Source organism: Sander vitreus, chromosome 11 (genome assembly GCF_031162955.1).
Source record: "Sander vitreus isolate 19-12246 chromosome 11, sanVit1, whole genome shotgun sequence".
Classification (NCBI taxonomy): Eukaryota; Metazoa; Chordata; class Actinopteri; order Perciformes; family Percidae; genus Sander; species Sander vitreus.
This window is the reverse complement of record NC_135865.1, coordinates 9,293,111-9,317,865: the sequence shown is the minus strand read 5'-3', so window position 1 is coordinate 9,317,865 and position 24,755 is coordinate 9,293,111. Positions and strand designations below refer to the sequence as shown.

Genomic DNA, 24,755 nt, shown 5'->3' with positions numbered 1-24,755 from the left:
ATTGTGTTTTCCTATTTGCCGTTGTGTTTTATGATTTGCCGTCGTGTTTTCCTATTTGCCGTTGTGTTTTCATATTTGCCGTCGTGTTTTCCTATTTGCTGTTGTGTTTTCATATTTGCCGTTGTGTGTTATGATTTGCTGTCGTGTTTTCATATTTGCCATTGTGTTTTCCTATTTGCCGTTGTGTTTTATGATTTGCTGTGTTTTCATATTTGCCGTTGTGTTTTCCTATTTGCCGTTATTTTATGATTTGCTGTTTTTTTTTATATTTGCTGTCGTGTTTTCATACTTGCTGTCGTGTTTTCCTATTTTCTGTTGTCCATCCATCCATCTTCATCCGCTTATCCGGGGTCGGGTCGCGGGGGTAGCAGCTCCAGCAGGGGACCCCAAACTTCCCTTTCCCGGGCCACATTAACCAGCTCCGACTGGGGGATCCCGAGGCGTTCCCAGGCCAGGTTAGAGATATAATACCTCCACCTAGTCCTGGGTCTCCCCCGAGGCCTCCTCCCAGCTGGACGTGCCTGGAACACCTCCCTAGGGAGGCGCCCAGGGTGCATCCTTACCAGATGCCCGAACCATCTCAACTGGCTTCATTCGACGCAAAGGAGCAGCGGCTCTACTCCGAGCTCCTCACGGATAACTGAGCTTCTCACCCTATCTCTAAGGGAGACGCCAGCTACCCTCCTGAGGAAACCCATTTCGGCCGCTTGTACCCTGGATCTTGTTCTTTCGGTCATGACCCAGCCTTCATGACCATAGGTGAGGGTAGGAACAAAAACTGACCGGTAGATTGAGAGCTTTGCCTTCTGGCTCAGCTCTCTTTTCGTCACAACGGTGCGATAAATTGAATGTAATACTGCACCTGCTGTGCCGATTCTCCGACCAATCTCCCGCTCCATTGTCCCCTCACTCGCGAACAAGACCCCAAGGTACTTGAACTCCTTCACTTGGGGTAAGGACTCATTCCCTACCTGGAGAAGGCACTCCATCGGTTTCCCTGCTGAGAACCATGGCCTCCGATTTAGAGGTGCTGATCCTCATCCCAGCCGCTTCACACTCGGCTGCGAACCGATCCAGTGAGTGCTGAAGGTCACAGGCCGATGATGCCATCAGGACCACATCATCTGCAAAAAGCAGCGACGAGATGCCCAGCCCACCGAACTGCAACCCCTCTCCACCCCGACTACGCCTCGATATCCTGTCCATAAATACTACAAACAGGATTGGTGACAAAGCGCAGCCCTGGCGGAGGCCAACTCTCACCTAAAACGAGTCCGACTGCCGAGAACCCGGACACAGCTCTCGCTTTGGTCGTACAGAGATTGGATGGCCCTGAGAAGGGACCCCCTCACCCCGTACTCCCGCAGCACCTCCCACAGTATCTCCTGGGGCACCCGGTCATACGCCTTCTCCAGATCCACAAAACACACGTAGACTGGTTGGGCATACTCCCAGGCTCCCTCCAGGATCCTTGCAAGAGTAAAGATCTGGTCCGTTGTTCCACGACCAGGACGGAATCCGCATTGTTCCTCTTCAACCTGAGATTCGACTATCGACTATTTTCTGTTGTGTTTTATGATTTGCTGTTGCCTTTTTCTATTTGCTGTTGTGATTTGCACTTCAGGGCCACCTTAGTCATGTCACTCTTATGTAGATACCTTCAAGTAAAGTGTTACCGTCTGTGGTGGGAACAGGTTTTCACAGCAAGTTTGGTCTGCCAACAGATGAATATCAAGGATTATATGAACTACGGCGATATGGCCAAAATCTTCTATCCTGATATTGGTCATTTCATATCTTGATAACAATATATCATGATGTAGCATGTTTTCTGGTAATTCAATAAATAAATAAATAAATAAATAAATAGTCTATATGAAATATCCACAAGGTAAAGCCTATTTTTACATTCCCCTGTGTGAATTATATAATTGACAGAGTAATCTGATTACAATAGTTTGATTTAACTACACTGGGGTATTCCTAGAAGCAGAATGCTTGGGTGTAGGTATGCAGGAACAATAAAGCTGAATGAATGAATAAAGAAAATCCTGCACACTACTGTTGGAAAACACTACTCACAATTTATTTTAACCAACATTTGGGTTCCAAGAGCGACCTTTACACATTATGATCCACCATTATTATGCAGAGAGAACCCAGTCCTGCTGTATGCGCTATTGTGGGGTAATAGAGCTTTAAGGTTGGAACAGCTTGTGACTGGAAGGTTGTCAGTTGGAGTCCAGTTTGTTAATTCACATTGAACTGAGTGGAAATGCAAAGTCTGATGTAAAAACAAAACTGATATCTTCAAATGATATTCCCTTAAAATATTTATAAATATCTTTATCAATTTAGATGACGTAATTGTGTATCACGATATTTTGATGTACGATTTCATCATGATACGATTCTATTGAAAAACGATAATTATCCTATTGAATTATTGATAAGCCCTAACAGGAATCTTTTCATTCACAAACTGGATGCTTAGATTTTAGTGAGGATAATTTCACAAATGATTGCTAAATATATGTCAACATAGAGATGAATCAACAAAGACTGACACAAAGACAGCGGCAATAAAATTTACTGCAATTGCAGGGAGGAATCAGGTAGTATATTTTGAAGCAGACTTACCCAGAGGTGAGCCCATGCAGGTGCCTCCATTTAGACAGTAGTCTGTACAGTGGTTGACCTCACAGCGCTCCCCTGAAAAGTCAGGCCAGCAGTAGCACCTCCAGTCTCCCTTTTCATTGGCTAAGCAGCGGCCTCCATTTTCGCAGGGGGGACGGCACAGTTCTCCTTCACAACAGCAAAGCCCTATCACTTACTGTGCTGTGTGTAGCAAGTCAATCACTCAAAACAGTGCTATGCTGCTATTGTCAGACAGCAACAACCATAGAGGTGTGAAGCTGAATTATCTAATAGTTGAGCATGAACAAAAACTGCATGCACAAGGTGGCATTTTTCAACCTCAACATGCATCAAATCTTCGCAATACAGTGTGTTGTGGTCCAAGCTATGAACAACTATGGATGTTTGCTCAAACTTTACTTTGGTGCTGTATTTTGACAAGTTTACAATGTTGCTATCAAAATCTCCTCAAAGTGAATATTTTTTTCTGATTATCACACCACAAGCGAGGGTTTGCATCATACACCATTATAGCTGCCGCAAAATTATATAAGTGATCTTAACTATGGCATGGAGATGCAAGAGTAGGCTTACCTGAGATGATGGCATCACTACAGGTGCCATTGACCAGTACCTTCCCCTCTGGACAGGTACAGCTGGCACCCGCTGGGTTGAGCAGACACATGAAATCACAAGTCATTCTCAGACAGGGATTTGATGCTGTGGAGAAATAAAAAAAAAAAAAAAGAGAGACAAGAAGATAATCTGTCAGTCTGGCTTGAGATGACAAAGACCCGTTTGTTTGTGAAAAGTGTGTTTGCTTTTTCTTAGAGTGAAGCTATTTATTTCAAGTGTTTTCATTTCTGTTTTGGAGAGTTAGTTATTTTCTTGAAGCCCAGAGAGGCATAAGGCTAAAGCATATGAATATCTTCACACAGGCCTCTTCTCCAGATTGAATAATCAACAATTATGGAACGTGTTAAGAATTGACTGTTGTGTAATTGATTAGCTGCATTTTGAAGTGCTCTTCCTGCCGCCTACACTGGGTAGACAAAATAATATAAACATGTCATGAAAAGTACTCTGAATTAATCAAAATAGCAAACACTTCAACAAAGGCGGGTTACATTTGGTTCAACATGGTAATCAGAATGTGTAAGCTATGAAAGATGTCTGGCGATCACTACATTAAAATTGTTTGAATTTAAAGTAACCAAGATATCTAAAGGCTCTTACACACGAACCCGACGGCTGACCGTCAGCAGAAAAGGCAGTCGGACTGATCAGTCGGCTCCCCAAGGTCCAAAAAGTGCCTTGGAACACAACGAAGCGACGCCGCCTTGAGCGTACGTTCTGCGAGTGTGCGAGTTGTAATAAAAAAAAATGAAAACCGGAAATGACGAACACGTCACGTGGGTCTAGCTTCTCCAGCTGACCGATAATGGCGGATTGTTTGAAATATGATCTCGTATTTTACGAAAACAGTTCACTGAAACGTGCTTCTGAAAACATTTTAAGTGAGAAATAGGCCATACTGTCTGTGCTGACTGTCTTCATTTCAGATCGACAAAGGTCAATTTAAAAGATTTTTGTCAGATTTTGCGAGCCGTTCGTCACTCATCCCAGTCACCATTTCTGGGTTAGCACTCCACCAATCAGATTGGTCATCGAGTCCGACTCCCCGCCCTCTGACCCAGCAAGTCAGGTCAGCCAAAATGAAGGCCGAAGACCCCTCCAACGGACAACGGCACGGAACACACCAAACAGACTTGAGTCACCGACCTCGCCAGACTGTCTGACGGCCGATTATCGGGTTAGTGTGTCAGGGCCTTAACAGAGCGCTAAAGACTGTCCAAACTGCAGGTGCATTACACAAAAACTGCAGATTGTTTAAAAACTGCACTGATGTCTGACTATCATTCAGTCCATCCAGGATTTCGCGATGTTCAACCAATCACCGCGAATTTGGTGCGACTCGCAATTTTGACCAATAACCGCAACTTTTCCGCACATTTGACCAATAACCTGAAGTTTCCCGCGACTTCAATCAATCACAGCAGTCCCACGTGCACTCTGAGAGCCAATGACCAATTGGGAGTAAGAACGAGTTGATCATTTCCTTGTTTTTGATATGAAGACGAGACGTGTGTGTGACTCATTTACCAACAAAATGTACAGCGAAAGACCGTGCAAAACATTTCAGACCGTCCGATACATTTTAACATCAATGTAGACTTTAACGGTTTAAAAATCGCTGAAGTTGCTGCCGTTTCCATCCTGGCGGTCGGCTCTCTGCTGCTCCATACCCCCCGCGACTGACGCTTGCACACACACAAACAACACACACACAGTGGATGCAGGAGAAAAAAGAGATGAGACGACACAATGACCTAAATTGAGGACAGCTACGCTCGTTATTGTAAGTGCAATGATAAGTTAAAGTCAGTACTTTATCAAACTGTATGAATGTGTCCCAGGCCAGGCCAGGATAGGAAAGTAACTAACAATGTAAAGATCAACAAGCCACTGACAGATATGTTCAAATTTGATTGATTCAATAAATTATTATTTTTTGTCTTAAATCCACCAGCCATTTTCATATTATACCAACATTTACAGCATCCTGAGCCTTTTTGGTAAGGTTACTAGGAAATCTCAGCCCAGTGTAGTTTTATTCTCCCCAAAACAAGTTTCCTTTTCATTTTTAAAGAACTATACAAACAAAAAAATCGCTACTTTTTTGCAACTTTCACTGTCTCCCGCAACTTCGTTGCAACAAACATACAAAAGACATCGCAACTTTTATCGCAATGTTTTACAAAAGTTCCCGCGAAATCAGGCATGTTGGGCCGCAACAATCTAAAAAAAAGGCAGCGAAATCCTGGAGGGATTGATCATTAATGGTTCCACAGTATACACTCAAGATAATGAGTTCTTAGATTTCTTATACAAGGATGAAAGGGATGAAAGCCCAGAACAAATCTAAATGGTTGTTAGGGTTTTGCTGAAGATCTCATGTCATAACTTTTTGCAGGCTGTGCACATCTTCAGTTCACAGACTTCACACTACACAGTACACAATAAATGGCTGGCTTAATGAGTCTCTGGGGAATGAAACAGCTGCCCTTTAAGTGAAAAAATGACCAAGACTGAGCTGTCTGATGTTCTCTAACCATTAAAACCAGCGATGTAACAAATAACTGAAGTTGGTCTACTACATGAAGAAAGTGAGAGGACATGGTTGTATTGATTAACTGTGTCTCAGGAAACAGATGGGTGCATTTTATGTTGCACTCCTGAAACAGTAACACGCCTCAAAGAGAGCATTAATTTGACAGAGCATGTGCTGTTTCTCTATATATTATTTAACCAATAGGCATAAATTAAATATAGTATGTCTTTTTTAATCAATTTAATACCATAACACCATTTTTTTACAAGTATAGCTCATCCTATACTTTCATTCTGCGTTGTTTATATGTAACTAAGGTCCAAACAACCACAATCACCCATGAATATCCACACAAAGACACAAACCAGACACCATTCAGTCAATTAATACTTTATATAACTAATTTTATATTCCTTCTAATAACGGTTTATGATAACCTTCAACAAACCCTCTCCACATGCGCCTTGTACAAGTGCCTTTTATTAGCATGTTATGTACATACAATTGGCTACAATGGCTTTCTTTGTCTGACACTCTCCAGCTTGTAATGCAATTAGTACAATATATGCCGTTGGTCTCAAGGTTGTTACGAGTGCCTGTTTTATTTGTTTATCACTGGTAAATACTGTGTGCAGGTCAAGTGTGAAAATAAACGTCACAGACAATCTGAGTCTTAATAAGAAGAAGCACATTTTCAATCTGTCTTTAATCATGCCTTAGAAATACCTTAAACCAAAAGAAAGTAAAAAATTACCAAAAACAGTATTTCCCAGAAAATAAAAAAGTGACATCTTAAAAACTAAAAAATATATAAACTGAAACTAAAATGTAGGGTCTAAATCTATATCTAAATGAAATCAATGAAAAAATGTAACACGTAAAAATATAATTCTCCTTGTAGGGGCCACCTTCATTTTGTAATCTTTATAATTCCTCTCTGTAATTCCTCAAAAGATATTATATGAATATACAGTAGCATGAATATTTATTATTTAAAAGGCCCAACTAGTCCTTCCTAAAAAACTATGTATACTAGGGGTGTCACGATTTCTTGAAATTCATTAATCAGAAATTATCGAAATCAGAAGCAGGATTGGCAATTCCCCCAGTATTTTTTTTCTCTCCTCAACCCTGCTTGCACACGTCCGAAGATAATAAAACAACAACAGACACAGCGTAGCATGCAGCTAAAGACACAGGTTAACCTTAGCTTACCAAATGCCTGCAGCTTGACTGTTGCAGACACCATGGCTACTGCTGGAGTCGGAGATGACAGAGAAACAACAGAAAATCTTCCTGCTTTCCTGAAGTCACCGGTGTGGCAACATTTTGCCTTCCTTGAGTTATGTTAACAAACAACGAAGGTAAAGAATGTGCGCTCCGCAGAACTCTGTTAAATCATTCTTAAACTAATGGTGCGTACAACTGTGCTACTAAAAAGAAAAGTCCAACTATTGCAAAGTACCCTTCTGCTATCTAGTGGCCCTTATTGTGGCTTTGCCGTCCCTGTTGAAAAAAAAATGTTTTAATCAAAAATTTAATCGTGACCTTAAAATAAAAAATCTAACTGAATTGTGGATTTGAAGAATCGTGACACCTCTAATGTATACGTATACAAAAATAATCCCTCTCAGTCCTCACTTATGACCCACTAGATGTGTGTGGTGGTGTCCGCATCTGCAGAGACCATGCCTGTATTTTTTTATTTTTCTGTTTTCAGGACGTTGTTGTTTTCAACCTCATTAAAAACGTAGCAACCAGGTGGCAGATCATCTGCATGCATCCAAAAGGAAGCTATGAAATAGGCGGACAAAGCGCCCAAAAAACACAAATATTGCAAGGTGAAATTCCAAGAGGACAAAGTTGTTCCAAAACAAAAGTAAATCTGTCACCCGTTGGTGAGCACTGTAACCCTTGTTGAGCAACGTAACCTTTGTTGAGCCGGGACCAACTTTGAATGTTGTGTTTACAAACTGCAACTGACTAATCCACTCATTCTGCCTTTAAAACTTAAAAAAGACAACTTACCATCTTGTTGTTTGTAACGATGGGAGATCAAAACATTAGTGGGCTTCTCCATCCCCAAATTGAAAAATTCCACCGACTGTTTGCCATACTTGTGAATCTTGAAGACCTCGTGTTTCAGTCCAGTTCCGTAGATGTAGTCTTCAAATATATCAATTCTATATGGTTGGGAAATTCCTGTAAACCCAGCAAAGAAAGCAGAAAATAATAAGTTACCCTTTTAGAACACTTGTAGCCTTAAGATGATGAACGTTTGTATCTTGTGTCAATACACATTGTTTTGAAGCTTACCCTTCTGAGACACAAAAGCAGTGCTGTTGTTGCAATTACTTGATAACAAGTTAAAGAAACCAAAGTGCAGCATGGATATTATGTGTTTAAAAGAAGAAGTTGTGCTTTGTTTTCAGTTGTCCTTACCGTGTCTGTCACTGATTGTCACCAGAGGGTCCGAGCCATCCAGTCTCATGCTCCCTATCTGTGAGAGCTCAGGATCTGCCCAGTATAATCGCTGGTTGAAATAATCAATGGCCAGCCCTGTGGGAGGATGAAGAAAAGAGATTCATTTACTTGACAAATTACACAGGGATCATAATGGAATCCCTCAATGGAGGAGACCTCCAGGTCAGAATAGTTATATGAATGTTGTAGATCAACAAGATGTGGAGGCAGTGTTTCTCTTGTTTATATCTCCCTCTGGCCGTTTGCATTCAACATCCGTTTTGCTTGTGTCAAAAATAACAGTCGATCTACTATCTTGGCGTGCTTACATTACAATTTCAAATCAGTGACTCACTTTCACTTTCTCCCAAAAGTCTGACTGGATAAATGAGCACCTGGCTGGGGCGTTTAAATAGGTTTGCATTTTTCCACAGATGATGAATTCTTCTTGCTGTGACCAAGACAGAGCATGGGTCCCTTGAATTAAAAGAGGCCAAAGCTGCTCTTCAAAACTAGATCAGCACTAAGTGTCTCCCTATAGACACACCAACATATTTTCGAGTGGCTGTAAAGTATTCCTTACTTATAAATGTTAACGTTTTGACTTTAAAAGCTGTGACTGCACTGGCTGTGCAATAATATGCAGTGTATATGTGGTACATATAAACATATGAATATTCACCATAGTTCCACAATAGGATATGGGTCTCATATCCATCCAGCACTATAACCAATGCATCTACGTAATACAGAGCAGGTATCATCTTTCTGTGGCATTTCTTTAGTCAGCCAGTCTCTACATATACTGGTCCACTTCCTTTGTTCCTTTGTCAGATCATCCAAGTTGCAATGTGGTTTCTGTTGCCTGTTACCTGTCTGCCAACTCCTGCCTTTTGCCTGTTTCCAACCTGGTCAAGTATGCATCGCTTGCCTGCCTGCCTGCATTCCTGTAGGCTAGATTACCTCAATAAACATCTGAAATCATCATACAATCAGCAACTTCAAATGGTTGCATTTGGGTCCTATCCCCATTGTCCTGCATTTTCAACCATGACAAATGTAGTATTGACTAATAAGGTTGGCAGCCAATTCAATATTGTACAGTGCTTTGTATATTTAGTGAGTTGCAGAGACGTGCATGCAGTGCAGTGCATCACATGTCACAGAGATCACAATGGTTTCATTACTTCCTTATCTGTGCTTTTGATGGAATAATGTCCTGGCTGTGACTAACAATGTCTATTTTATTGTATGTCTATTTATTATAGACATATGGATGTGAATTGTTCCTATGTCCATAGATGAATAGTTCAATGCGGTTTGCCTCTCTAATTTCTTTTCATACACTGTATATGTAAGGCAGAATTTAATTTCTTCTGGTGTTACTCTTAACATATTGCTACTACATCTCTGCCCATGTAATCATTGAATTTTCAGCTCAGTGATTACATATACAAGCACTTAACTGATGTCAAAGAGTCCCAGTACTGCAGACATTTTCCCTCAAAATGGAAGAGTGTCTTATTTAAATGAAATTAAATTATATAGTATGAAAATTAGGACAGGTGACCAAACAGATGTGAATACATTGGACTTGAATGAGTGCCTTAAGGAGTTTGGACAACCAACAGCACCAGCAATAGTTTTGTCGTGAACTTACACAAGGACGCGTATGCACGCGCACAAGCCTTTCACATTTCTGCCAATTATTTCACACAGCAGTAACACGTAAATAATTTATGGAAAAAAAAAAAAACAACCTACCAGTGGGTCTCCTGAGATTTTTCTCCAAGAGCACTCTGCGTAAGGAGCCATCCATGGCAGATTCCTCTATATGAGAGTGATCACCTATTACGCTCCAGTACATCATCCTGCAACAAAGAGAAATACTGTACCTCCCTGACACAATCTTCTTGTAAATGGCATACAGTATGCATAGAAATATTAAAGGCCTATACAGCCACCCTTTGTGCCTATACAGCCTAATAAATGAATGCATTGACACTCATATAGCCTGATAATGTCCAATTGCTACAGCAACACATTTTGTTTCTCAGTACAGATTCTTATAAATCCTATTGTCCTTGGTGATGATGTCATATCTAACGACCTAATGTAAGTGCAATTCCAAAACTAATAAATTGCAGACAATGTTTTTACATCTTTACTTGCCAACTAATGAAGTTAGTTTGGATTTGGAAAGCCTCAAGATTCATTCTGTGAGTGATGCATCACAACCACACATGGGTGTGGAGGCTTTGTTGTTGTTGAAAGGCACCTTTCACAGAGCTGGTGTGAGTAGTGACACTAAGTGATGTAATAAGTAACAGATAAAGCTACTTCCACTGCAACTGAGTAATTAATAAAATGCTTACATTTACAGATAATCAGATAATCAAATTGATCTATTGTGTCTTACTGAAACATGACTGGGACATGAATATGTTAGTCGAAATGAAGCCACTCCTCCCAGTCATATTAATACTCAAATTCCTCGAGGCTCAGGCCGAGGAGGGGGAGTTGCAGCCATATTTGACTCAAACCTGTTAATCAATCCTAAACCTAAACTTAATTATAACTCGTTTGAAAGCCTTGTTCTTAATCTTCAACATCCAACATGGAAAACAGTACAGCCAATTATATGTGTTGTTGTTTACCGAGCGCCAGGCCCGTATTCTGAATTTTTATCTGAATTCTCAGAGTTGTTGTCATGTGTAGTCCTAAAATCAGATAAAATAATTATTGTAGGTGATTTTAATATTCATGTAGACGTTGACAGCAATAGCCTTAGTACTGCCTTCAACTACTAGATTCAATTGGTTTCAGTCAGAGTGTGCATAAGGCCACGCACTGTTTTAACCACACCCTCGACCTTGTGCTGTCATATGGCATCAAAATTGAAGATTTGATAGTATTTCCACAGAATTCCTTATTATCAGACCATTTTTTAATAACTTTTGAATTCTTACTACCCGACTATACGAAATTAAATAAAACCTTCTGCACTAGATGCCTATCTGACAGTGCTATAGCTAAATTTAAGGAAAATATTCCAACATTTAACTCAATGTCGTGCTTTAATATAACAGAGTAGCTTTATGTTAGGTTTAGTCCCTCCCAAATTGATAATTTTGTAGACGGTGCTACAGCCTGCCTACGGACAACTTTAGACTCTGTTGCTCCCCTCAAAAAAAAGATGAGGAAGCAAAGGAAACTACCACCTTGGTATAACTCCCAAATTAAAGCTTCACGAAAACTTGAAAGTAAATGGCGTTCCTCCAAATTGGAAGAATCTCGTTTAGATTGGCAAGACAGTTTGAAAACCTATAGGAAGGCCCTCAGAAATGCCAGATCAGACTATTACTCGTCATTGATAGAAGAAAATAAGAACAACCCAAGGTTTCTTTTCAGCACTGTAGCCAGGCTGACAGATAGTCACAGCTCTACTGAGCCATCTATTCCCCTAGCTCTTAGTAGTGACGTCTTCATGAGTTTCTTTAATGATAAAATTATAACAATTAGGGACGGAATTCATCACCTTTTGCCCTTAACTTCTAACGGTTCACTTTTGAATGCAGGTGTGCTAGAAAGAACGACAGGACCTGACATATACTTAGACTGCTTTTTTCCGATAGACCATCAACAATTAATGCTAGAGGTCTTTTCAGCAAAGCCATCTACCTGTCTATTAGACCCCATCCCAACGAGGCTACTTAAAGAAGCGTTATCTGTGGTTAACACGTCGTTACTAGATATGATCAATATGTCTTTATTAACAGGTTATGTACCGCAGTCATTTAAAGTAGCTGTGATAAAACCTCTTCTGAAAAAACCCACCCTCGATCCTGAGGTCTTAGCCAACTATAGACCTATATCGAACCTTCCCTTTCTCTCCAAAATCCTTGAGAAAGTAGTCGCTAATCAGTTATGTGACTTTTTACGTAGGAATAGTCTATTTGAGGACTTTCAGTCAGGATTTAGAAAGCATCATAGCACAGAGATGGCACTGGTGAAAATTACTAACGACCTTCTAATTGCTGCTGACAAAGGACTTGTCTCGATACTTGTCTTATTAGATCTTAGTGCTGCATTCGACACTATTGACCATACCATCCTTTTACAGAGACTGGAACATTTAGTTGGCATTAAAGGAATCGCACTAAGCTGGTTTAAGTCCTATTTCTCTGATCGATCTCAATTTGTCAATATCAACGATAAATCCTCCAAGTACGCTAAAGTCAGCCATGGTGTTCCTCAAGGCTTGGTGCTTGGACCAATTCTTTTCTCCTTGTATATGCTTCCTCTAGGCAATATCATTAGGAAACACTCAATTAACTTTCACTGTTATGCGGATGACACCCAATTATACTTATCAATCAAGCCAGACGAAACCAGTCAGTTAGCCAAACTTCAAGTATGCATTAGAGATATCAAATCATGGATGACCTACAATTTCCTGATGTTAAACTCAAACAAAACTGAAGTTATTGTGCTGGGCCCTAAACACCTCCGAACATCTTTATCCCAAGATATAATTACTCTAGATGGCATTGCCATGGCCTCCAGCACTACTGTCAGAAATCTAAGAGTTATTTTTGATCAGGATATATCCTTTAACGCCCACTTAAAACAAACCTCTAGAACAGCCTTTTTTCACCTTCGTAACATTGCCATAATTAGGAACATCCTGTCTCAAAATGATGCTGAAAAACTAGTCCATGCATTTGTTACTTACAGGCTGGACTATTGTAACTCCCTATTATCAGGATGCCCAAATAAAACTCTTAGGACTCTCCAGCTGATCCAGAATGCTGCAGCGCGTGTTCTGACAAGAACTAAGAGGGGAGATCATATTTCTCTGGCTTCTCTGCATTGGCTTCCTGTAAAATCCAGGGTTGAATTTAAAATACTTCTCCTGACCTACAAAGCTCTAAATGGTCAAGCACCATCATATCTTGAAGATAGTACCTTATTGTCCCACCAGAGCACTGCGCTCCCAGAATGCAGAGTTACTTGTGGTTCCTAGAGTCTCTAAAAGTAGAATGGGAGCCAGAGCTTTTAGCTATCAGGCTCCTCTCCTGTGGAACCAGCTCCCAGTCTGGGTTCGGGAGGCAGACACCGTCACCACCTTTAAGAGTAAACTTAAAACTCTCCTCTTCGATAAAGCTTATAGTTAGGGAGTAAGGAGTTGCAGTGTTCGCCTAGACCGGCGAGGGAAGGTGTGTAGCCATAGTCATGATGCACCGCCTCCCTATCTCGGCTTCTCTTCATAGAAAGCTTACTATATTTAGGGTATGAGGAGTTGCAGCGTTCACCTAGACCGGCGGGGATGGGTGTGTAGCCACAGTCTTGGTGCACCCCCACCCTATCTCTGCTTCTCCCCATAGAAAGCTTACACATACTTAGGGAGTAATGACTCGCAGCGTTAGCCTAGACCGGCGGGGGAAGGTGTGTAGCCACAATCACGGAACACAGCCTCCCTATCTCCCCTTCTCTGCAGCTCTTAGTTATGCGGTTATAGTTTTAGACTACCGGGGTACCTTCTTGGACACACTGAGTTTCTCTCTCCTCTCTCTTTCCATCTGTGTGTATTCGTGTCACAGAAATGCTTGTTACTAACAAAGCTCCGGGGAGCTTATTCCCCGGAGTCCTTATGTTCTTTTTCCGCCCAGCATCATCATCTTGGATCATGATGGCACCTACATCATGGTGGCAGCTGTCGCCGTTGTCATGCCCTACGCCCTGCTGTGCCCTGTTACACCCTGCTATGCACTGCAATGCCCGGCTTCGACTTGCTATGTCTGGCCAACGCCCTGCCACACCCTGTTAAGCCCTGCTGTGCTCTACGACACCATGAACTATTACAATATCTTTATTGTGACCATTATTGCCATTGTTCATCATACCCCCAACCGGCACCGTCAGACACCGCCTACCAAGAGCCTGGGTCTGTCCGAGGTTTCTTCCTAAAAGGGAGATTTTCCTTGACACTGTTGTACTTACCCATTCATGTATGCTCTTGGGGGAATCACTGGAATTGTTGGGTCCTTGTAAATTATAGAGTGTGGTCTAGACCGCCTCTATCTGTAAAGTGTCCTGAGATAATTCCTGTTATGATTTGACACTATAAATAAAATTTAATTGAATTTTCAATGACCACTGAGCAATGGTTAATTGATTGAATTTTTCAAATTGCATTGCTTTCCTAAGGTATGCAAATTGATCCATTGAGAAAATGTGCACAAAAAATGGTCCATATCTTAATGTTTTTGTCAATCCTTGATTTAGCATTTCACAGCTATCTTGATGGCCAAGCGTGCATTTTTCTGTAGCTGGTTCACATTACAGTGCTTAGCCAGTAAAAGGCTTTTATTTAGAGGAAACAGAAAGGCATGTTTGGCAAGACACGTTGCCTAATTGTTGATAGGAGTGATTATCTCCATCTTAGGAAAAAAAAACTGAATGTCAACAACAACTTACCCTCTGGCTGGGTTGACAGCGATGGCGTATGGCTCTCCCGCTATGTCAGTAATCAAGCGGGTGCAATTTGGTCCCTTAAATTGCCCCACATTTATGGAATATCGTAATTTAGTCCAGTGGGCTGTGTAATAGCTGAACCAGTGCATCCGAGAGTGATCAGTCCAATAGATGTTGCCTGTGATCCAGTCAGCAGAAATATCTCTAGGTCGACGGAAGTCTGAACACTGCAACCAATAATAGCCACAAGTGTGCATACATTCACTTAGAGTAGTGTCTCATAGAAGAAATAACAAGGAGATATTTGGTATTACTTTGAAATTGATAGACAACATGAACAATTGACCAGTCATAGCATTTTTTAGCTTAATGCTTTTCATATCTATAGTAAGAACTACACATATGTAGGGATTATTTTTTACACATTACAATAGCTTTTTTAAAGAAGTAGGCTTTTGTTATTCTCTTTATCCATATTTTCTCAACAATTGAACTCAGTGAGTTGAAAAAATATGCAACAGACATTACAAATTGTCTATGATGTATAAAAAAATGCCACACATTAGATATACTTACAATGTTTCTGACATTTGTTTTAGTTTGACTTCTTTCTAGATTGTCTTTGTAAAAAATTCCACCAGGGTTAAACTGGGTAGCCCAGATAAACCTTTGGTGGTGAAACAGAGCATCCATTCCGATAATGCGGGCATTGTCCTCGATGTGTGTGAGCAGTTTGTGTCCATGGCTCTGGTTAAATGGATACACAAAACTTCGGATTTCAGTATCATTAGCAATGTAGAGCACGCGATCTTCTGGTCCTGCCCGGTGAGTTATTAATATGTAAAAAAAAAAGGAAACAAAAGAACATTGGCTTAATTCCATTTTGGGTATTTGACAACAAATACAGTTTAATATTGTACTTATTTTATAATGAGGGTAATATCACTAAATTACCATGTATGCAGAGTACACCAAAGAATGTTTAATATTAAACTTTAGAATCATACCTTTTGCTATGCAATTGCCATTGATCTCCTTATAATTCCGGTCACATGTGCACTTAAACGATCCTTTAGTGTTTGTGCAGTAATGAGGACATGTGTCAAACTGTAGGCATTCATTTATCTCTGGAAAAAAAGAGACTCATAGTATTAGGAAAAGTTTAAAATTACAACACAAAGAAAGCGGAAGGTAATGGACAATTACCAGACAGGGAAATATGGTAGTACCAATACGCAGAAATACTTAATGTCAGTGAAGGCAGTGATTTATTATACACTCTCCAGTCTAATTTGGTGTGAAAATAACAGTCCAGCATTACTGCTCCTAATGCCCAAGAACAATGTCTAGTTGTGGTGAAATTGTATGACCCTTACTTACTTGGTATATGACCTTTATACAGCTAATTAACAAGGTTGTCACCAACTTGTGGATCTGGGTTAATATGTGCAGCACCGTATATGCTCTCTTTGCCTGGTTAAACATCACCATCACCATCAACACAACTATAAACTATACCGTAGCAAAGCTCTGTGCAGCAACAATGGGATGTAAAAATCTCATTTTGCTTTACCTTAAGATTCAAACAGTGAAAAGAAACAGAGTGAGCTCACTAGCGTAGCCATAAAGACACCTAGGGTACATGTTAGCAGTTTGCAGAGTGAGAAAATAAACATGCCTATGGCACACCGAGCAGATTTTAAGTCAACGTTGGTGTCTGTCTTGATATTGTAGAAAGAAATATAATGAATGCAAATAAAAATAAATCAGACCAATCATGTTTAGCGCATCAGGTTTTTGAATTAAAAATTAACAGTCCCCCACAACTGAATTATTTTACTTACAACATATCTTATAACTGTGCCTGTGACGAATCATGAGGGGTTTTCATATACTGTCGCAGTAATAAGTTGTCATGGCAACATAGAGCACAGATTTGTGGGAGCAGCAGTCTGTTAAATCTGTCATGGTATAACCAAAGGAGAGGGATAATCTATCAATGCCAGGATTTAAGATATTGCTGTGAATTACCTTGCAGGGATGTGACCAGAAACTCTGAGGGGCAGCAGATCATTAAAAAAATAATACACCCCCCACTTATCTCTCACATACAGTCCATACACACATACACACTTGTGTCCACTATGTAAACGGATCAGAGGATGTGGTTCCAGTTACATAATATAAGATCACCACGTAGATTAGTGGCGACACTTACACTGTCATGTAATATAAATACTAACCAAATGTTTGTTTTGTAGTTCATAAAACATGCTGACATCTAGCTCTGACAAAACACACAGATTTATGAGAGGCCGTATAGGAAGTAATTCATACTTCTGTCTTACACACACTATCATAGACTTGCATATACACCACTATACTCATACACACACACTATTATAATCCTTTTACATGTATGTATGAAAGGGTATAGTCGTGTATGTGAGAGAGTATAGTAGTGTGTGTGTGAGAGTTTGATTGAAACGGAAGGGAGTTTGATTACTCAGCTCCTGATTGGTTGACAAAGAAGAAGCGGTATTTGACGGTCAAAATCCTGCACTGTCATTACTAGTTTGGCTGAAGTGGTGCTGTAATGGAAAGAGAGAGGCTAACTGAAGCTGTGGGTCTTCTAAATCAGTGGTTCCCAACCTGGGGTCCGGGCACCCCTCAAGTCTTTATCTGGTTTGAGGTTGAGGTAAAAAAAAAAAAAAATGTGCACATGTTAAACAAATTATGATAATATATAATGTATACAAAAGTCTGTATGAAAACTATATATTTTTGTTCTTGCTTAAAATTGTAGGCAGGCTACTTAGTCGGCCAAACATCCGGGACCTCTTAACCTGGGACCCTTGCTGTCATCAGGTCAGCTGCTAGCTGCTATCATCCCGCCATGGCATCACTATTTTATGAATGAAACATGGCGGAGAAACGTAAAAGTGCTGATAACTCCTCTGTATCAAAAAAGAAAGTGATGCTCTATCTCGAGAGTTACCTCAACTTCGGTTTCGGGGGGGGGAGGCTCAGCTTTTCTTAGACATAGGTAGGGGGGGCGGCAAGGAAAAAAGGTTGGGAAGCACTGTTCTAAATAATATTTATTTATTATTTATTTAGGAAATGGTGCGCTATTGTCAACGATGTCTCGACAATTAAATCAAGTCCAACAGAGCTCTGATTCGGAGATGCAGAGATTATTCAGGGATGGAACTGCAAATCCAGTCAGACCTGGCTCCAGCGCTAGCGCTTCTACTTCTAGCTAGCTCAATGGAACACGGAGGATCCCGTTACCAGACGAGACAGCATTTTGGTGGATCGTCGTCGAAATCCAGGAAGAGGTAAGTTGATTAAAAAATAGCCAAGGACCCTTTTTTATTAACTTCATCCTATCTGTAGTGTCCCCCCAAATTCATGTTAGCATGGTCGTGACGTTAGCGCCGCTAGCTAGTTGCTGTATTAACAGTCTATGGTTGCTACCCACATACAACACGGGCTAGCCATTTTCCATTGAAAACTCTGCAATATCTCCACTAGCTAGTGCTAGTTAATATGATCAAGCAAGTTTGAGCAAGCTGTGTGAAATCATTTCAGAAATCAGGTTTCAGAATTAAATCTGCTGTTACATGAGAGAGGACACAGAATCTGTCAAGCCCTTTGATTAACCACAGTATATAATATTTTACTGTACAAATACATTTGACTTTGACTAGGAGAAAAAGATAGCAGCAGCATATTGGTGGTTATAGTATCCATTGCTGCGCTCCTGTTATTCAATTTCAAACACATTGCAATTTGCTATTCAATGCGCAGCTTATTACAGTGTAGTTCTGCATTTAGTGGATTTCGCCTATCTTAGGGTAAGGAGACATCAGAGTAGGCTGTTTACAGCAAAGATAGCGTTAAATGAGAAAGCTCTAGCATCGGCTGGCTAGCTAGCTGAGTTGCAATCATCTGACTGGGTGACGATGTTCAGCCTGTGTGTCTTTGAGTACCATGAAAAGCGCTATATAAATAAAATGTATTATTATTATTAATAACAATTTTAAAAAGTGCAATCCACATGTTTACATACATGTATTACAGTGAATAATAATCTAAATACTACTAAGTGTGGTAAAGCCACATGTTTGTTTTTATATTTCTGCAATCTGCACTTCAGTTTGTGTGATTTGTTTCTGATTTTCATATGAATGTTTACACCAGGCTTGGTCAGTGCTCAATATACTACTGTGACTGAAGTAGTTAAATAAAAGATGTCATTCATATAAATTCATGCATCACCTAATTTCATCATGAGATACAGGCCTGGCCTCCAGGAAAGAACAGTTTGTTTAATATATCTAATCTTGTGTTGTTCATACTATACAATGATTATTACAGATTATCTGGCCAATGCTGGGTGTCTAAGGACGTTGAAACACATAGAAGACAAAGATCTCTTGGTGGAGGATACCATCATGTTTCAGGTGGTTCATCGAGTCAGTGGAGCACTTCAAAGGTTTGTGTAACTCCATTTTTTAGCAAACATAATAAACCCTTCTAAGGTGTTCATATTTTTGTTACACGGCCAATGTTCCCAGCTCTGGTGGACCCACCACATTATTAGGCTTTTAAATCAATACAGCCATAACAATTTATATAAAAATGTTTAACTTTGTGTGGGAATAGCAGGTGCAGGAAGACAACATAGTTTCATAGCACCTACACTCAGACACACACACACACACACACACACACACACACACACACACACACACACACACACACACACACACACACACACACACACACACACACATGTTTAAACAATTGAAAATGGAATAATCATTTGACTAAAAAGGAAACCATTTTGTTATTTTATTTTATTGTTCAAAATTGTGAAGCAGAAATTGTCACTGGCCTTTTATTAGCCTTTATTAATTGTCTTGACACTAATGAACTTGCTCACTGATGGAGTTCACCAGGCCCAAAAATAACTGAATGCCATGGTTACCGTCATTGGCTAGTGGGTCTACAGTTTCTAGAATTCATTTTTATAACTGTTTCATTGAAAATAAAGTCATTTTCTGGAACCACAACATTATTTGAAGTCTCAAGATGTACTGGGGGGGTCTTCATTCATTTCAGCGTTGTCACTCCCAACTAAAATGTTCTGCATTGCCTCTGCATTGCCGCGTAACCCGGAGCGCGAGCCCGTGTAAAATGATAGAAATTAAGGTCCTGTCGGGAGCAAGAAAGAGATTATAAGGAGAGTATAACCATTGAGCTCAGAAATGAATCTTTCCAAAATGACTGTTAAGTCCCAAATTGTCAGTTTCCCTCACAATTCTCTGAACACATCAGTGAAAAAGATAGCAATGTTTTCCTTATTACCATTTACTTCCACAAACAAAAACTGACCTCGAAAAAGAAACTAAATAAGATAAGAATACATTTTTTCATCCAACAAGGTTGTTTTTGTCAAAGTTTCTGCTGCTTGATTTAAATGTTCCTTGTTCCTCTGAGTTGGTGCTAGCTGTACTTTCAAAGCAGCAAGCCCACTGGATAATGATAATTTAAAATGGCCCCTTTAGCCAATGAGGAAGTGAGAATTTAATTAAGTCTTCCTGATTGATCAAACCAACTTCCTTTTCAACTATACTCTCTCACACACACTTCTATACTATCTCACACATACACTTCTATACTCTCTCACACACAACTATACTTTCACTCTCACATACCCAACTATATGCTCCCTCACATACACTACTATACCCTCTCACATACACTACTATACTCTCACATACACTACTATACTCTCACATACACTATTATACTCTCTCACATACACGACTATACCCTCTCATACATACATGTAAAAGGATTATAATAGTGTGTGTGTATGAGTATAGTGGTGTATATGCAAGATTATGATAGTGTGTGTAAGACAGAAGTATGAATTACTTCCTATACGGCCTCTCATAAAGATTCATAATCATTCAGCTTAACAACCAGCATGATGCTCTTCCTCCATCAGGTGTTTTTGTCTCGGCATTGGTCGTCTCTCTATAAAAGGCACTGCCACTCCTAATATGAAGATTCATTGATAAAGCTACATTGACTTTGGCTACATTTACATTGCTACGTTTTGGTTTTAAGCAGAGTTTTGAGCCAAAAGTGATCTCCGTGCCCACAAGTGTTTTCAGCTCCAGTAGAAGAACTAATCTCCGTTTAAAGTAACACATCCAAATATCTCATCAACATTCTCGTATACTGAGCATGCGCGTGCCGGGGTAAACAGTAAGCAGCACGTATACTCCACCCGATGCCGGTAGTTGCCATGGAAATTGTTAGCAGCTTTGTCTCAGGGAACGAGACGTCATGACCCAATCAGGCGGCAAAACGTTGGCAGTGTCGGTGTTGCCAAAGGTCTCCGTTTGCGGCCGTCGACACTGCAACACAACCCCGCAGGGGGATCATTCAAGTGTTTTCAAATTTCTCCGGTTCAGGGGCTCTGAAATGCCAAAGCAGTGTGAATGCAAGGTGTAAACATAGAAAAAGATATTCGTTTTTAAACCAAAACGTAGCAATGTAAATGTAGCCTTCAGCTATCCATAGCTGATTACAGTGTTACGCAACCATGTGTTCCAAGATATCTAATGCAACATAATGAGAATCCGTAACACTTTACCAGTACAAATTATAAGAGGTCAAGACTCTATCACTGAGCGCCAAAGATACCGGTGAGCGGTGACTGGCTGAAAAGGTGAGGCTGATTGAGATACAAAATAATCAGCTGAATAGGTTATTGTACCTGTAATTTGAGCTGCCTTGTCACCAACCGTTATCACAGTTTAAGATAAAGTTATTTTAGATGTGTAAAGTGTGAGTTTACTAATGAGATCCATCAGTCTACTGTAAGAAAAAAATTCACAGCTCTGACACCAGGGTAAACAGTGGGTTCAATATAATCTTAAAATAAAGAAACATCTACCCTACACTTCAATGCCGGTTCAAAACGTGCCAATTTGTTGTTACAATTGCTTGGCTTCCAGTATTTCTGCTTGCAACTTTCTCGAGAACCGCTCATCCAAACAACTTCACACTCAACACTGTGTTTCCTTGGTTCCTGAGCAACACACCTTCCATGACATAGTTTGGTCCCCTAGCAATAAGTATGTGTGTCATTTGGTAACAGCTAGCTATGTATTTGGGACCATTTTGGGAACAAATCATTCATTTCTAAAGTTACATCGCTGATGCTTGAAATGTTTGAGTTTGAAACAATGTAACATCTCCAGTCTCTCCAGTCTCTCTTTGTTCATCTGTTCTTAAATGTACAGTAGCGAGCGACAAAGAGTGCAATTTACCCAACAGGCCGTTCGGTGGTGTAATAATTAATATTCCCTCCTTGCATTTTAATTAGATATTTATGGCATATGTAATGAAAAATAATGAAGTGGAAAGTAGTTGAACTACGTTTTAATCCAAATAACTACATTCATTCGATTGCCATCCTACTCCTATAATATGTATATATTGACTTGGAAAATACCTTAGTGTTTTATGACTTTTTTCAAATAATTCTATAAAAACATATATGATTACTAAAACGTAATATTCCCCAAGGGTCAATTAAAAGGCACAAAGAATAGCACATAAAAGGATAATTCCTTCAACATAAATTAAGTTTTTATATGTATTCATAGAGCTCTATTTATTACCCTGTTTTTATCTCTTTTTACAAGGAGCCATGCTTGTAATTTCATTCAATTTCATGAATTCACAGACAAGATACAGTACAAATGAATATATTAATAACATAGTCATGCATTGCAAAAGGCTGTGCGTTCTAAAGTGCTAATCAGTAATATTTTTTATCTCTATAGTAACTCATTAAATGGATTAATCCTTTCACTCATCTTTTTTGTCATATCTCAACAATAATTGTAGGTGTCCATGTGTGTTCAGGGGGAAGACATATTTGCCAGTTGGCTTCTGTCATGCACTAATCAACACTATCAACAGAATATTCATAACAAGTCAACATTAGGATTGCAGGGTGGCACAGCAGCGCTAACAAACGGTGCAAATGGAAGATTATATTATCGGAGTGAAAACTGCAGCCTAACATTTATAACACACACCAAAGAATCAAACAGCATGTAGTCACCATGCTGCACTGCTTTACTGTTTAATAAGAAATCATAAAAGAATCAGCATAAAGAAAGTTTGAAGGCGTTCTTTCAAAAGGGTTTTTACAGCTCCTTCTGTACACAAATCAATATACACAAAGTGGCTGAATGATGCAGATACGGTATAGGATTTTCAATGTATTCACAGTCAGGTTGCCTTTTGCTCAGTGTGAATACTTGTTGATTTTTGCACATCAGCAGATGCATTTTTACAGGCAAGGTGTTTCTAAAGGTGGTCATTTTCTCTGGGTCTTGTCAAAGTCCTATTTAACCAATGCATTTTTAATAGAATCAATTTAAGATTAAAAGGGTCACACCGTATTAGCTTAGTCTCTGGTAAAAAAACAAAAACAAAAACAGGCTAGCAACATCAAAGACAAATTTCAATTGCTTTTCGGACTTGTTTGAACCGGAACCGGAAGGTAAAGCAGTGTGAGAGTGTGGAGGGAGAGAAGACAGACGGAGGAAAACAGTATTATATCGAGAAAAATGTACTAGTTGCTTAGTTTTTTGTTTCTTATTAGCCCCCTGGTAGCCTTTAGTCTCTAGAAAGAGCCAGCATCTACGCAAATCTACGTACCTGTGCGTTGAGGACCGCACATTTTCTACGAGTAGTAAACATTAGCTTCAGGCTAACGCCAGCTCCATGGCTACCTCCACACCTGGCGAGTCCCCATTTCCCCACAGGATTTCCTCGTTGCTTGAAAATGCAAACAAAAAAATCTCTGACCTTAGGGAAGAAGTTCGTCGGCTCTCAGAGGACTTACAAACCAAAGATGCCTCGTTAACAGCCTACCTGGACGTTGCTCAAAATCAATCGCTCCAAATCACAACTCTCTCAGCGGCTTTCCAGGATACTGCGATTTGGGACCCATCCGCCTGCCCACATCCATCTTCTTGCTCGACACGACCATCAGGCCATCCTGGACTAAAGTGGTTTGCGGCCGAAAGAGAGCCTCGGGTAGGACTCCATCGCCTCCTGCCCTCAGCCTCTCCAGTCACTTCGATGCCCCGTCAAAGCCGAATGTTCCCCCGGTAACGGCCGATGTGGTTACCCAGATGGTAAGCAATATTCCTCTTCTTTTCCTTATCCATCTGAAACTGATACTGGCTGTTTTGTTCCTGCCACCGGCCATTCATGCCCCCCCACTCCTCATCCGCTCTTCCCCTGATGTCCTATCAGCAGAGTGAGCGCACAGAAAGACTTTGGTACTCTCACTGAAGCTTTAAAAAGCACTTGGAAGAAGATTTTTATTTCGGGCCCACATCTCAAGGTCGCGGAGTATGCCTTTTTAGCAGACTACTCATCCTCAACACCTGGTTCCAGCATACATGCAACATCCACAAGGTTTTATTGACAATTTTAATCTGTTTTGGGAACGTGGCTCCCTGTTCAGCAGGGACGGGATTCATCCCAATAGACGTGGTAGCCAGATGCTATATGAGAATCTGCGTTACGCCGTGCAGACCAAGACCTTTGATTGACTGTTTGCATCCCGTAAACACACGCACAAGCGCACTTCCCAGTCTCACTCTCCGATAAGCTCTCACTCCTTTACAAATAACTCTGCTAACCCACAGACCAGCTATATCATTCCAGTAAGAATCAATAATATCAGTAATCACAGATACAGCGCTACAAGCTCCTCTGTGCTTCCTTTGGAGCAGCCACCCATTCATAATCCCATAACTACGGTGTCTGTCCCCCGACTGAGATCGGTAAAATCAAACGTAAACCAACGAGGTGCTATACTTAACAACCTAATTGGAATTAAAACAACCACTGCAACGATAGAACAGAATAGGAGAATCAGTGCTTGGACCAATTC

The 24,755-nt window shown here is 40.3% G+C and overlaps 1 protein-coding gene across 1 annotated transcript in view; it reads right to left on the bottom strand.

Annotated features, from left to right (window-relative positions):
* LOC144525808 (low-density lipoprotein receptor-related protein 1B-like) overlaps positions 1–24,755 on the bottom strand; it is a 60,241-nt gene that overhangs the window by 16,222 nt on the left and 19,264 nt on the right. The window contains exons 2-9 of the mRNA XM_078262873.1: positions 15,757–15,876; positions 15,326–15,567; positions 14,753–14,976; positions 10,037–10,143; positions 8,252–8,368; positions 7,838–8,011; positions 3,232–3,357; positions 2,641–2,805 (exon numbers count right to left, since the gene is read on the bottom strand). Of these exons, the coding sequence (XP_078118999.1) occupies positions 2,641–2,805; positions 3,232–3,357; positions 7,838–8,011; positions 8,252–8,368; positions 10,037–10,143; positions 14,753–14,976; positions 15,326–15,567; positions 15,757–15,876 (1,275 nt within the window). The remainder of the gene's footprint in view (positions 1–2,640; positions 2,806–3,231; positions 3,358–7,837; positions 8,012–8,251; positions 8,369–10,036; positions 10,144–14,752; positions 14,977–15,325; positions 15,568–15,756; positions 15,877–24,755) is intronic.